Source organism: Bos taurus, chromosome 9 (genome assembly GCF_002263795.3).
Source record: "Bos taurus isolate L1 Dominette 01449 registration number 42190680 breed Hereford chromosome 9, ARS-UCD2.0, whole genome shotgun sequence".
Taxonomy (NCBI): domain Eukaryota; kingdom Metazoa; phylum Chordata; class Mammalia; order Artiodactyla; family Bovidae; genus Bos; species Bos taurus.
Genome location: NC_037336.1, coordinates 94760030 through 94774007, shown reverse-complemented (window position 1 = coordinate 94774007; position 13978 = coordinate 94760030). Strand labels below are relative to the sequence as shown.

General features: G+C 44.6%; 2 protein-coding genes across 6 annotated transcripts in view; one reads left to right on the top strand and one right to left on the bottom strand.

The window, feature by feature from the left end:
* The window catches only part of TULP4 (TUB like protein 4), a 201354-nt gene extending 188879 nt beyond the window's left edge, over nucleotides 1-12475 (bottom strand). For all 5 annotated transcript variants that reach the window (XM_024997115.2, XM_024997116.2, XM_024997118.2 and 2 more), the window contains exon 1: nucleotides 12368-12475. The gene's annotated coding sequence lies outside the window, so the exon portion shown is untranslated. The remainder of the gene's footprint in view (nucleotides 1-12367) is intronic.
* LOC107132792 (large ribosomal subunit protein P1-like) lies at nucleotides 1754-2074 on the top strand. Its single transcript, XM_059889967.1, has one exon. The coding sequence runs from the start codon at nucleotides 1770-1772 to the stop codon at nucleotides 2007-2009; it is 240 nt and encodes a 79-aa protein (XP_059745950.1). The 5' UTR covers nucleotides 1754-1769; the 3' UTR covers nucleotides 2010-2074.
* Nucleotides 12476-13978: the final 1503 nt, after the last annotated feature.

The following is a 13978-nucleotide window of genomic DNA, read 5'->3' as shown; positions in this document are numbered from 1 at the left end:
AAACACTGGTGCAACTGGAAGGAAGGCTAGAGCTTAAGCTAATGACAATGCACTTGCACTGATGTTAACTTCTTAGTTTTGGCAAATGTTCTACAGTTCTATGGGATGGTAACATCAGAGGAAGCTGGGTGAGAGAGCCTGAGGAACTCTCTGTACAAAGTATCTTTGTACCTTTTCTGTATATTATTCCAAGATTAAAAGCTTATTTTAAAGTTTAAAACACCTGACTGCTTTATTAAAAGAAAGAAAAGCACTCCACAGGTAAGGACTTTCTAAACAAATGATCAAAGCAGAAATTATGGAAAAAAGATAGATTTGACTACATAGAAAATTTGAACTTTTATACATAAGATGTACTATGAACAGAGTTGGAACTGAAAAGCAACCAAGAAATGAGGAAATCATTGATACACAAGAAGAGGGATACATATACAGAACACAGTAAAGTTTTTTTTAATTAAAAGAAAGAAAAGGCCACATGCCTAAGTGCTCCATCTGCTTTCACACAACTCAGATCCGTACGTCCAAACTCGAATCTGGGCTCCTTAAACCACATGTTTTCCCCATTCCACCCACCACCTCTGACCACTCCACCCCCAACACCTGGGGGCTCTGCTATAGAAAGCAGAACTTCAGTGCAGCCTTCCCCATAAGCAGTGAACTCCGGTTAACTTCTTAGACCACTCCCAAAGTGCCCTTCTAGAATCCATGACTCTTTTCTTCTATGAGCCCAATATGTTAAGGTTACCTACCTGGTGCCCATAATAGTGAAAATAGGTCCAACCACAAGAAGAGGGAATCCTGAGAGAAGACTAAGGTGTGCAAAGACCTCCACAGGTCAAAACCAGATTCAAATTTCAGCACCAGCCAATCAGAAAAAAAGGAATCAGAAAAGCATTCACCACAGGTGGGCAGTCGCTTCCCACCTGGAGCCCCATTTACCTGGACTTCTAGAAAGACTCACATATTCAAAGAAAAGCATCTTTTGAATAATAAAATATTACAACAACTCAGTAGTTTACATTAGAACCAACCTATCTTAGTAATCTTTTGGTTGTTGCTATTTTTGTGCTTTTAAATTTAGAAGGGGACTAGAGAATTTGAAGAAAGAATATATTTCTTTCAAGATGTCCCCAGGACTTCCCTGGTGGTCCAGTAGTTCAGAATCCACCTGCCAGTGCAGGGGACACAGGTTTGATCCCTGGTCAGGGAAGATCCCACATGCCGCAGGGTTCTAAGCCCATGAGCCACAAGTACTTGAGCCCATGCCCTACAGCCCATGCTCAGCAACAGGAAAAGCCATTGCAATGAAAGGCCCTAGAACTGCAATGAAGACTGAGTACAGGCAAAAGTCAACCAGTAAGCAAATTTTTTAAAAAAAGATGTCCTCATATATGCATAGTTTATATTATGTCAGAGTTAGAATCATATTAAGAAGTAAAGTCATATTATCGTATTAAAATTAAGCAAAAAGAACACTGAAGTTTCACACATAAAACAGTATAGAGGTCAAGAAACAAAATACTTTTCTTACAACAGTGTGACCATGATTAAGACCACTAGATAAAAATTCAGGAGCTGCTTTCCACACTGCTGCTAAGATGCTCCATCCTTCGGAGGGAGCTCAGGCTGCGCTGGGGTGAAGCCCTCACTTCAGCCGGTGACTAGCACCTCACCAGGCAGCCCCCTCAATACTCGCCCACACCGTGGCCTCCGTCTTGGAGTTTGCCTGCATCTACTCGGCCCTCATCCTGCACAACAAAGAGGTGATGGTCACGGAGGGCAAGATCAATGCCCTCGTTAAAGCAGCCGGTGTAAACACTGGCCCTTCCTGGCCAGGCTTGTTTGCAAACACTTTGGCCAGTGTCAACATTGGGGACCTCACCCGCAAGGCGGGGGCTAGTGGGCCTGCTCCAGCAGCTAGTGCTGAACCAGACGGAGGTCCTGCCCCCTCCACCCCTGCTGCCCCGGGTGAGAACAAGAAAGCAGAAGCCCAGGAAAGAATCTGAAGAGTCTGACCATGACATGGGTTCTGGTCTTTCTGACTAAACCTCTTTAGGAACACATATAATAAAAGGCTGAGTTCTTTGCAAAAAAAAAAAAAAAGAACAGGAGCTAAAAGTCTGCATCCCAGTTGATTGTACTCTCCAATATAAGATATAATTATATTACATTTTGATATATAACCTTCTGCAGACTTTCTGTTGCCCTACTTACCTAGAATTTCCTATGCTATGAGACGGTTCACTTCTCAAAATAACACTAAGTACTTAAGACGGTGCTTAAGGTGAGGTAGATACAAAGAGAGGAGAAGAATTAAACTCAGCCTTAACTTCTGGAAGCTCATTCACGATCTAATCTATGAATGAGTCCAAGCCCCTCAGCACACCTCCTTCCTCAGACAGGCTACGCCTAGGGCTGTAGCCCACTAGGCTCCTCTGTCCATGAGATTCTCCAAGCAAGAACACTGGAGTGGGTTGCCATCTCCTCCTCCGGGGGATCTTCCCGACCCCAAGGAGCGAACCTGCGTCTCTTACGTCTCCTGCATTGGCTGGCGGATTCTTTACTACTAGCGCCACCTGGGAAGCCCCCTATTTACTATACTGTATCACAAAATTTTTCAAAACAACATTAATGAGTTGATCAAAAACCTAAAGAATTCTATTCCATACGGCACTGTAATCATGCAGCTTGTTAATCCTCCAGAAAATGTTCAGTACTGATAAGTTAAAATTAAAGGCTGACATAATTAGATAAAATTGAATTATGGTGATAATTTGTGGACTTCATATATCAGCACATTGCCCTCCACTTATAACAGAGATCTGGGCTGTCATGGCTGTTTAAGAATGGTCAGGAGGAGGGAGATGCAAAATCAAACACAACCAGGATGTTATAAATTCAAAAACGTTGGGAACTGATGCTTGAGTAAGCCACAATGGATAGATTCTGGGCAGCACCCCAATCCGACACAACTTTATTTATTCCCAAATCCCTCAGAATCACCGTTGGGTGAGGAATCAAAGCAATGTGTATGCCAATTACACACTCACTCCATCAAAGTATTAAAAATTATTACTATTGGAATAAGCAAACTGTGAGCTATCTTTTACTAAGAGTTGCCATATTTTATTCCAAACATTTCAAATATTACAGAATTTATTTCATCATTCAGATATCAGAAAATTCTAAAAAGTTAACCTCCTACATAAGAAGCACAGACTGGGTTGCTCATTTCATGGGCCATGGGTTTCTCATTTCACATTGCCATCTTTACGGCATGCACAAAAATGAAAAAGATTCAAACTATTGGTAGGCACTGGAAAACGTGACCTGAGTTAAGCCACATTCACCCACCTACCCGTCCCATGATCCAACCTCCTTAAACTCCTTTCTTTCAGGTAAGTTAATTCCAGGTATGACTTTTTTTAAGGCATTCTTATATATGACAGATGTTAATTTTCAGATGTTAAGACAGACACAAATTTTCTGATGTTTTAACATTTACATACGGTAACTAAAATGTCAGCTGAAATGTCAGCTCTGGGTGTGCAGGCTTTCATCCACAGCATTAGCCTAACTTCTTATCATGCATGTTCTGATACTCTAACCTTTGGAGCTTAATTTGCCCATCCAGCTAAGAGGCTGTCTGAAGCTTAAGAAACTGATTTATGGGTGAAGATGAGCCTGTATATTCTTAGCATATGGAACCATCACTACTGATCAACTTTTCAGGAATATTAAAACTACTCCAGTACTAACCAGCATGTCCTAATAGAGAGGACCTCGTGGAGGGCCTCTGACAACACTGTTTTGTCACGGCTATCACTGACAGTGCCACGTGTTTCCCCAGGACAGTATCATATACTCTCAAAAGCCAAAGATGCAGGAAAGCTAAGCATGGGGACAACAACACAGTACTCAAAGTATGTTCTACATAAGACTCTTGATTTCTCTTGCCAGAGGCTAAAAATTAACAGACACACATCATGTGTAACTGCCTCAGAAGTCTAAACTAATCTTCCCTTTATTGTTTGCAAGAAACTGGTCAAAGAAACATTCAATGGGGATGAAAAAATTCTGAACCCAGTGACATTTCTCTATATCTCAGTAGAATTTGAAAACACTGAGCAACACTTTTAGAAGGCAGATACCAAAAAGCCTGTAGAATTGAGTGTCCCAACTAGTAAAAAGCTTGGGATCAACAGCTGAGACTTAAAAGGAAAGGCTGAGGCTGTCATAAAAATTATTTCTGAAAAAGGCCAACTTCTTAGTCTTAATCAGACATGAACAGATATCATACAACCAAAACTTTAACCCAGGAGCTCTACCATGCCCATTCCAAACAGGGAGGAAATGTCCAAGTATTAAGACTACCAAAAAAAAAATAGCATAAGTAACTGTAACAACATAGTAACTTCTATTATGAATTTCCAAATCCTTTCACATCCGTTAAGGTCTAAATTAAGTCTTTAATTTTTAAAAAGTGAGAACTTGTGAATCTTAAACTGTAGTGTGTATTATCTTTCTCAAAGCTCTTTCCATGTTGACTGTAATTGTGCTTTTGATTAAAAATAGTAACAGTGAGAAAGATGTTCAAGTAAGGCTATATTATCTGCACAGACCTCTGCACACCTACAAAATAATTTTCTACACTCTACAATCTACTATTCCATTATTTTTGGAGGTTTTCCATAAACACTAATTTTCCATTCTGTTCTAAAAATACTCTTTCTCTGAAAGGTGGGTATCCTTGTCACCATACAAATGCAAAGACTTCTATTTCTGCCTGCTGACATCAGAGAAATAGACCTGATTTTGAATTAGCCACATTTAAAGAGAAAACAGCATAATTTTAAAAATCCATGAATAATCCAAAATTTTAATTTTGACCCATTATTTTCTATGAAAGACAGAAATCAAATAGAGTTGATCTACTTGTATAGGTTCTAACATGACAAAAACAAAAGTTAAAAGGAAAAGACCAAGTTTATCAGAGTTTGTAGTCTTTTATGCAGATATAATAATTAATTCAATGTTTCTGATCAAAGAATGTATTTAATTTTACCTGAATGTGTGGTGGTGGTTTAGTCACTAAGTCGTGTCAGATTCTTGTAGCCCCATGGACTGTAGCCTGCTAGGCTCCTCTGTCCATAGGATTTCCCAGGCAAGAATAATGGAGTGAGTTGCCATTTCCTTCTGTAGGGGATCGAACCTGAGTCTCTTGTGTCTCCTGCATTGGCAGGCAGGTTCTTTACCACTAGCGACACCTGGGAAGCCCCACTTGAATGTGAAGCAGGTGTCTATCTCCTTGTCTCCCTGGAATCACCCCTTTCTTTAATAAAAAAGCACCCCAACTTACCTTTGATTCAGTTAAGTCTCTCAGTCCTGTCCGATTCTTTGCAATCCCATGGACTGTGGCACGCCAGACTTCCCTGTCCATCACCAACTCCTGGAGTTTGCCCAGACTCGTGTCCATCCAGTCGGTGATGCCATCTCATCCTCTGTCATCCCCTTCTCCTCCTGCCTCCAATCTTGCCCAGCATCAGGGTCTTTACCAAAGACTCAGTTCTTCGCATCAGGTGGCCAGAGTACTGGAGTTTCAGCTTCAGCATCAGTCCTTCCAATGAATATTCAGGACTTATTTCCTTTAGGATTGATTGGTTTGATCTCCTTGCAGTCCAAGGGAGTCTCAAAAGTCTTCTCCAACACCACAGTGCAAAAGCATCAATTCTTCAGCGCTCACCTTTCTTCACAGTCCAACTCTCACATCCATACATGAGTATTGGAAAAACCATAGCTTTATCTATACAGACCTTTGTGGGCAAAGTGATATCTCTGCTTTTTAATACGCTGTCTAGGTTTGTCATAGCTTTTCTTCCTGGGAGCAAGCGTCTTTTAATTTCATGGCTGCAGTCACCATCTGCAGTGATTTTGGAGCCCAAGAAAATAAAGTCTGTCACTGCTTCCATTGTTTCCCCATCTATTTACAATGAAGTGATGGGACCAGATGCCGTGATCTTAGTTTTTTGAATGTTGAGTTTTAAACCAGCTTTTTCACTCTCTTCTTTCACTTTCATCAAGAAGCTTTCCTACCTTGTTGATTCCTGGACTCTAAAAACAAGTTCCTTGAGCAACTGACAAATTACCTAACAAGGCTGATCATATTCTCTCTCCAGAAAAATGAAATCTTATGACACAAGAATGAAATCAGGGGGTGCTGTCTTTTGAGACCATGGCACCTGAAACAGATTGCTCACTAAGCGGTCCCTGGAGCCTAGATTCTCATAGGTATGATTCTTGGCCTCCAAAGCCTAGTTGTCCAGCATTTTCTATGCCTACAGTTCTGTAACCTCCCTTTTTCACTCAATAATTTATAATGGGCATCTTTCCAGACTGGTTAATACAGACATATCATTATTTTCAATGCATGCAAAGCACCCTAATGAGTTCTTTACTCAGATTATTTATGAAATAACTGCATACAGTAAATAGTTCTTACTATATACATATCTTTGTTAACTTTTCCTATTATTTTTCGGGATAAATTCCCAAATATGGAATTGCTGAGTTAAATGCAAATTTTACGTTCTGATATATAACAGTTGCTATTGTGGACTTCCCCTGTGGCTCAGATAGTAAAGAATCTGCCTGCAATGCAGGGGACCCAGGTTCGATCCCTGGGTCAGGAAGATCCCCTGGGGAAGTGCATGGCTACCCATTCTAGTATTCCTGCCTGGAGAATTCCATTGACAGAGGAGCCCGGCAAGCTGCAGTCCATGGGATCACAAAGAGTAGGACATGACTGAGTGACTAACACTCTACACTCGAAGTAGCTATTTAGAATGAGTGCATCAGTTTATAAATCTACATATAAATCTGACCAAGAGTACACATTTCCTTCATCTTCACCAGCATTGAGAATTACTATCATCCTTATTCCCATTCCAAACTGGGAAATGCCCAAATATTAAGACTACCTACCAAGAGGAGGCATACCAGAAGTAATCATAATAATATAATACCTTATGTTAAGCTTTACCAAATTGTTTCACATCCATTAAGGTCTAAATTGAGTCTAAATTATATTGCCGACACAATCACTGAAAAATGGTGTCTTAGTTGGCTCAGATTGCCATTAAAAAATACCATAGTCTGGGGTGGCTTAAACAACAGAAACTTATTTCTCACAATTCTGGAGGCTGAAAACTCTTAAGATGAAGATGCCAAGGTAGATTTCATTTGAGACTCTTCTCTTGGCTTCTAAGTGGCTGCCATCTGGCTATAGGCTCAAATGACCCCTTCTTTGCACATGGTGGGGGTGGGGAAGGAAGTGTTGCAGAAAGGGTTAGTGAGCTCTCTGGGTGTCTGTCTCTTCTTATAAGGGTACTAATCCCATCATGAGGGCACCATCCTAACCCTAATTACCTCCCAAAGGCCCCATCTCCAAATACCAGCACACTGGGGGATAGGGTTTCAACAAAAGAATTTGAGGGAGAAACATTTGGTTTATTACAAATGGTATTTTATTTTTGCCTTTTTTTTTTTTTGGCTGCAGTGCGTGGAATATAGGATCTTAGTTCCCCAACCAGAGATGGAGCCTGTGCCCCCTGTATTGGGAGTGCCAAGAAAGTGCCTTATTTTTGCTTTTAATTTCATTTCTTTAATTACTAGTAAAATTGAACATTTTAACATATTTATTGATCATTTACTTTCCCTTCCCTTGGAACAGGAAGAGTACAGGATAAGCCTGGAACATTTCGTCACACCAGAAAGCAAGAAAGCTACTACAAGCCACTGGTGGTCTGTCATAAGGACTCGGAGCCAACCTGAATACGTCTATCTGACTAGAGATACGGCAATTTGAGTATCAAAAGGACAGTAATTGAACTCAAACACATCACATACAATAAAACACAGAAGTTCATAAAGATCCTCAGAAAAAGAAGAAAAAAAAGACAGAAAAGAACCCTCCTCCATCCCCACTGGAGAATGTCAGGGAACCAATGCATGATTTTAAAAAGTGGTATGCTAAGGCATTTCAGTCACGTCCAACTCTTTGCGACCCCATGGACTGTAGCCTCCCAGGCTCCTCCGTCCATGGGATTCTCCAGGCAAGAATACTTTAGTGGGTTGTCATGCCCTCCTCCGGGGAAACTTCTGAACCCAGGGATGGAACTCGCGTCTTTTATGTCTTCTGCATTGGCAGGCAGGTTCTTTACCACTAGCGCCACCTGGGGAGTCCTAGAAAGTGGTAAACAAAGGGAAATAAACCTTCCTATACAGAAGGCGATGGCACCCCACTCCAGTACTCTTGCTTGGAAAATCCCATGGGTGCAGGAGCCTGGTGCCTGCAGTCCATGGGGTCTCGAAGAGTCGGACACGACTGAGCGACTTCCCTTTCACTTTTCACTTTCACGCATTGGAGAAGGAAATGGCAACCCACTCCAGTGTTCTTGCCTGGAGAATCCCAGGGACGGGGGAGCCTGGTGGGCTGCCGTCTGTGGGGTCGCACAGAGTCGGACACGAGTGAAGTGACTTAGCATAGCATACAATCTATAGGGCTTCCCTCATGGCTCAGTCGGTAAAGAATCTGTCTACAATGCAGGTTAAGACCAGGGTTCGAATGCTAGGTCAGGAAGATCCTCTGGGGAAGGAAATAGCAACCCACCCCAGTATTCTTGCCTGGAGAATACTATGGACAGAGGAGCCTGGCTTGCTACAGTTCATGGGGTCTCAAGAGTCGGACATGACTCAGCAACTACACCACCACCACCACCACCATACACTCTATACCTCAGGACAAGTCCTTCATGTTCTTCCATATACATCATCACTGTATTAGGTGGGAAACAAAAACATCACCTGCATCAGCTGCAAATTTCAGAAAGACACACCATGTGTCACTATACACATGGAAGGGAAATTACAGGACCCACCAAGGATACAATGTACATCTTAGCTTTATCCCCCACTGTTCCTATATTTTTAAAGGTACTGAGCACTAGAAAAACAACTCATCTGATTTTGTTTTCATTAAACAAAGGTATCTATAATTTTCAGTGAGAGCTCTTGATCATCATGTAAGCACCTTGGTTGCTAACGTTTGGTGTTAAAATTTAGAATGTTTATAAACAAAATGTTATACACACACACACACACACAATGGAATATTATTCAGCCTTAAAAAGGAAGTAGTAGATGAACCCTGAGAACATGTAAAGTGAAATAAGCCAGTCACAAAGGGACAATTACTGGATGATCCCACTTATATGAAGGACCTAAAGTAGTCAACGGAGAAGCCTGGTTGGGCTGCTGTCTATGGGGTCGCACAGAGTTGGACACGACTGAAGCGACTTAGCAGCAAAGTAGTCAAACACTTAGAGAAAGAAAGTAGAAGGGTAGTGGTCAGGAGTAGGGGGAGGAGGAGGACAGACTAGGATGGAAGTTAATGGATGCAAGTTTCAGTTCAGGAAGATGAGTAAGCTCTGGAGATGCTGGTGGTGATGGCTGCACAACAAGGTGAATGTACTTAATGTCACTGATCTTACATTTAAAAATGCTTAACATAGTAAATTTTATATTATGCATATTTCATCACAAAAAACTTAGAATGTTTAATATGTTTAAAAGTTTAGTTGACTAAATTAACATTATCCCAGCCAAATTAAAAGACATTTGACGTCTAAATTACATATTCCCTGCAGTTTCACTAAGGGCAAATGTACAATTTGGGGAAAGCTTCTGGTAATACTGAAAATACTTCCCAGGGTCCTAACTAGGAACCAATGAAATAACTAAATCAAAACATTTCATAACAGAAGTTTTACTCAGTTTTTTAATGCATGTGATGAACCACATGCATAGTTGGGTCACTCAATCTATCTTCAGTCTTTCTCCATCTACAGAAGAGAACAGCAAACAGTCTATAACTGACACTGTAAATGCAGTGAAACAGATGAAGAACAATGTCCAAGCCTAGCCCTGTGCATGGTAGGCACTCGAAAAACCTTTTAGAAATCCGGATATTCAGTGAACCTTCAGCAAGATCAAAAGACCACCTGGGCTTCTCATTCAGTCCTCAAAACCACCACAGCGAGAGCATTGAAATGCATCCTGAAAGAAGGCTGCTGTGTTGTCATTGTTCCTTCCTTACTGGGGATGGTTCAGTGTAAAACAGATTTCATGAACCATGTATCCTTTCATGGATTAAAAAAAAAAACTTTTTTCCAGAATTTTGGTGGTGTTCCTCATTAAGTCATCTCTGACTCTGCCACCACATGGACTGCAGCACACCAGGCCCCCCTGCGCTTCTCTATCTCCTGGAGTTTGCTCATGTCCACTGAGTCACTGATGCCATCTAGCCATCTCATCCAATGCCATCCCCTTATCCTTTTGCATTCAATCTTTCCCAGCATTGGGGTCTTTTCCAGTGAGTCAGTTCTTGGCATCAGGTGGCCAAAGTCTGGAGCTGTGGTGGGTAACACATAAACAAACAAACTGCCACTTGCACAGCTCCATATGAAAACTAGCAAGTTCACTATGATACATCTTTTCTAAATGAAGTCAGTTCTAAAATAAACAGTAGTAAATTCATTACTATTTCTCAGTCACAGGAAGTAACTGGCACTCTACTCTTCTCCCAGGTCATAAAGCTCCACTGTGTTTAAAAAAAAAAAATCCCCCTATATATCTCCCTATATCCCTAACTCAGAATTACATACTTCTAACTCTAGAGGTCAACACCTCCCCCATCACATGGAAACACTGCTACTTTCACAGCCCTTACTAAAATAGAGCACTTAAAATTCTCCAAGGAAATTCACATCCTCCAGCCACTCTCACACAAATTAAGTACTATGCCATAATTCAGGAACTAAACACTAGATTTTGCTATACAAATTTATTCATATACTTACATGCACAACAGTAAACTATCAATAAGAAGGGACGGCTGAGATCCCCTCAACACAAGCAGTGGCTATCACTGTACAATGTTCGGATCAGCTTCCAAACCACCCGGCCAGATCGCCAGTCCAGGAGGCCGCCTCCTGTTTGCAGCGGCTAGGTGCCAAGGTGCCCTGTCACTTCACATCCATCCCAACCCCAAACCCCAGCAAACCGAGCTGCCTGGCTCCAAGGCTGAGCATCCTCCAGGGCCACAGCACCACTCCCAGTGGCCCTGCCTGCAAGAACTCAACTCCAAGGAATGGATACCTGAGACACAACGCTAAGGGACCCCCAGGTGAATTTTCACATTCTGCAAAACCTCAGGAACAAATTTTTTTCCTTTTTTTTTTTAAGAACCTGCCCAACTAGGTATCCTTAAGGTGCTGCCTCACTACTGCAAAATACAAAGAGGAGGAGAGCCCTCCAGGGGGAGAAACCCAGGGCCGAGCTCCCTGTAAGGGGAGTTGACTGTCCACAAGAAGTGTTTCAAGACTTTCTGATCACCACGGCCCTTTAGCAGGTAAGTCACATCCGCCCCCGACAGGGCTGTGTCACCCTAATTTCCTTCCACAAGGCGAGAAGAACCTCACCTTTCCAACCTTGAAGAGGTGTGACGACGAAAAGACACCTCTCCCTACTAATGGTCCAGACGGGTCAAACTTCAGAGGCGGCATCCTGCACTTTGTTTTTAGCGCAGGCAAGAGGGGAAGAAGGGTTGGCGTTGGGAGCGGAATCCCCGTGATTTGCCAGAGGAAACGGCACCGACCAGACAGCACACACGCCAGCCTTTCCATGCAGCTGCCACGACAGGTGACCGGGCGGCTTTGCAGACTCCCCCGCTCGCTCGGGGGGCTCCACGGAGGTGGGGGGCGGGGGTGAAAGGTGGCCAAGAGGCCGGGAGGGAAATCCACTCGGTTCAGACGCCGGGGACGAAGAGGGGCAGCACCGTGTCCCCGGGGGAAACCGTTTCAAGGGGTTTTCTGTCTCCACAATTAAGGGGGGGAAAATGGCTCCAAGCCAAACGCCTCCTGATTTACACACACACACACACACAACCACACACACACTCACGCGCGCGCGCGCCCAGCTCCTCTATCGCCCCATTTTTCTGAGACAACTGAAACAAAAGGCTCAAACCGCTAAACGGCAGCCAGCGCCGCCCGGAGCCCGGGTGTCGGCCACCGTCTCCTCACCGCGCCCTCCGGAGAGCCCACGGCGGGGGCCCACCCGCCGCGCCCCGGCCCTCCCGCCCGAGGCGCCCAGGCGGAGGGGCCAGGCCGGGGGCCCCGAGCGCCCGCCCCGGCTCCCGAGGGCGCTCCGGCCGGCGCTCGGGGCCCGCCGCCGCCGCCTCCTCCTCTCGAGGGCGGCAGCTCCCGGGGCCGGGACGGCGGTGACAACAGCCCCGCGCCCGCCTCACCTCCGGGCGCCGGTGGCGGCGGCCCCGCGCTCCTCCGCCTCCAGCAGCCCCGCGCCGCCGCCGCCGCCGCCGCCAGCCGCCTCCCCTCAGCGTCTCCGCCGAGTCTCCGCCTCCCTCAGCAGCCGTTGCCGCCGCCGCCGCCGCCGCCGCTGGGCCCGGCTCCGCGCCACGTGACCCCGCCACGTGACCCGGCGCGGCTGGCAGGCGCCGCCCCCCGGCCGGCCTCGCGCCCTCGCGCGACCCCCTCCCACCCCCCCACCGCCCGGGACCCGTGTCCCGACCGTTGATACCCGCCGGCTCCGGGCCGAGGGGCGCAGCCGGCCTCGCCTGCCTGGGCTCGCGCTCCTCGGCCGCCTGCCGCCAACGCGCGGAGCCCCCGTCTCCGCAGACTCGCCGGCCCCCGCCCCTCACACTCACGGGCGCTCCCTCAGCTCACACACGCACCCCCGAACACCCCACCGGCCCGGGCACTCAAGCCCCACGCACGTGTCACACGCGCACATCCTGCAGCCCGCGTCCCTCCGGGAAGCCGTCACACCGCCTGGGCAACAGTGAAAACAGCGGGGACCTAGTCCAGTCTGAACCCCGCTCCCTTGAGGGAATCCTTCCTAAGCCGGGAACGGAATAGGTTCAGGTGCCGTCTCAACTTCATTTGAGCCGGACGTGGATGTCACACTCGGTCTGGAGTTGAAAGTCTCTAGAAAGCGCACGTTGCTTCTTGCAGGGAGCCACCGTCTGTCTCCATGAAAACAGTCACTGAAGTGCCTTTGATGGTGGTGATCTCGGAGATATTGTATCTCTTTTTTTTTCAGTGAGTCTTACGGGGGAAAGACTGGATTCATTTTAACTCGCACAGAGAAAAAGCATCCAGAGCCTTTCCCCTCTCTTAAATTGATGTCCTGCTAGGAACAGAAACTTGATACACCTGTCCTTCATTTTCCATCACGTACACAGAAATAGCGTTGATGGTTGTGTGACTGTTCACGTATGTGTAGTTTTAAAAAAAAAACAAAAAACAGACAAGAGTGGCATCTTTTCTCTCCTTATTTGAGGCTTGCTTGAGTGCAGTCTGCTCAGTCGTGTCCGAACATGCCCTATATAATTAAATGTAGCAGCCAAACAAGCCTTCGCCGTTTTCTTGGATTTTTGCCTATTTGCCAAATTTTTCAAATCAGCTTCAGCTTTAAGAATTCTGGCGTCTGTGATTTTCTGGTTGTCAGAAAAGAAGAGTTGGGCTAGAGTCTTTAAATTCTGAAATTCCGTGCCTATGATTTCACAAATGTTGGCAAGTGCTGCCTAGATTGTTTTAAATTTTTAAACAATATTTGCCCCACGATCATATGCACATAAGTAAAATGTGTTCAAGAGAAGTATGAGCATACACATTTTGTAACATCTCTAAAATTAATTTTGAAACCTTTTAGAAGTAAAACTACATTTAAGTCTTAGAATACCTTAAACATAAAAGATAATACTCATTCAATGAAATGAGTATTATGCTTCAACTGAGGGCTAAATTTTATACTAAAGTCTGTGGAGCAACCAAAGAAAGTATATACAACATGGCCCTTACTCTCAAAATGTACAGACTCTAACAAGAATTATTTAAAA

Bases quoted from the DNA above. Each gene is read 5' to 3' on its own strand.
- LOC107132792 (XM_059889967.1), top strand. From the start codon at position 1,770: ATGGTCACGGAGGGCAAGATCAATGCCCTCGTTAAAGCAGCCGGTGTA.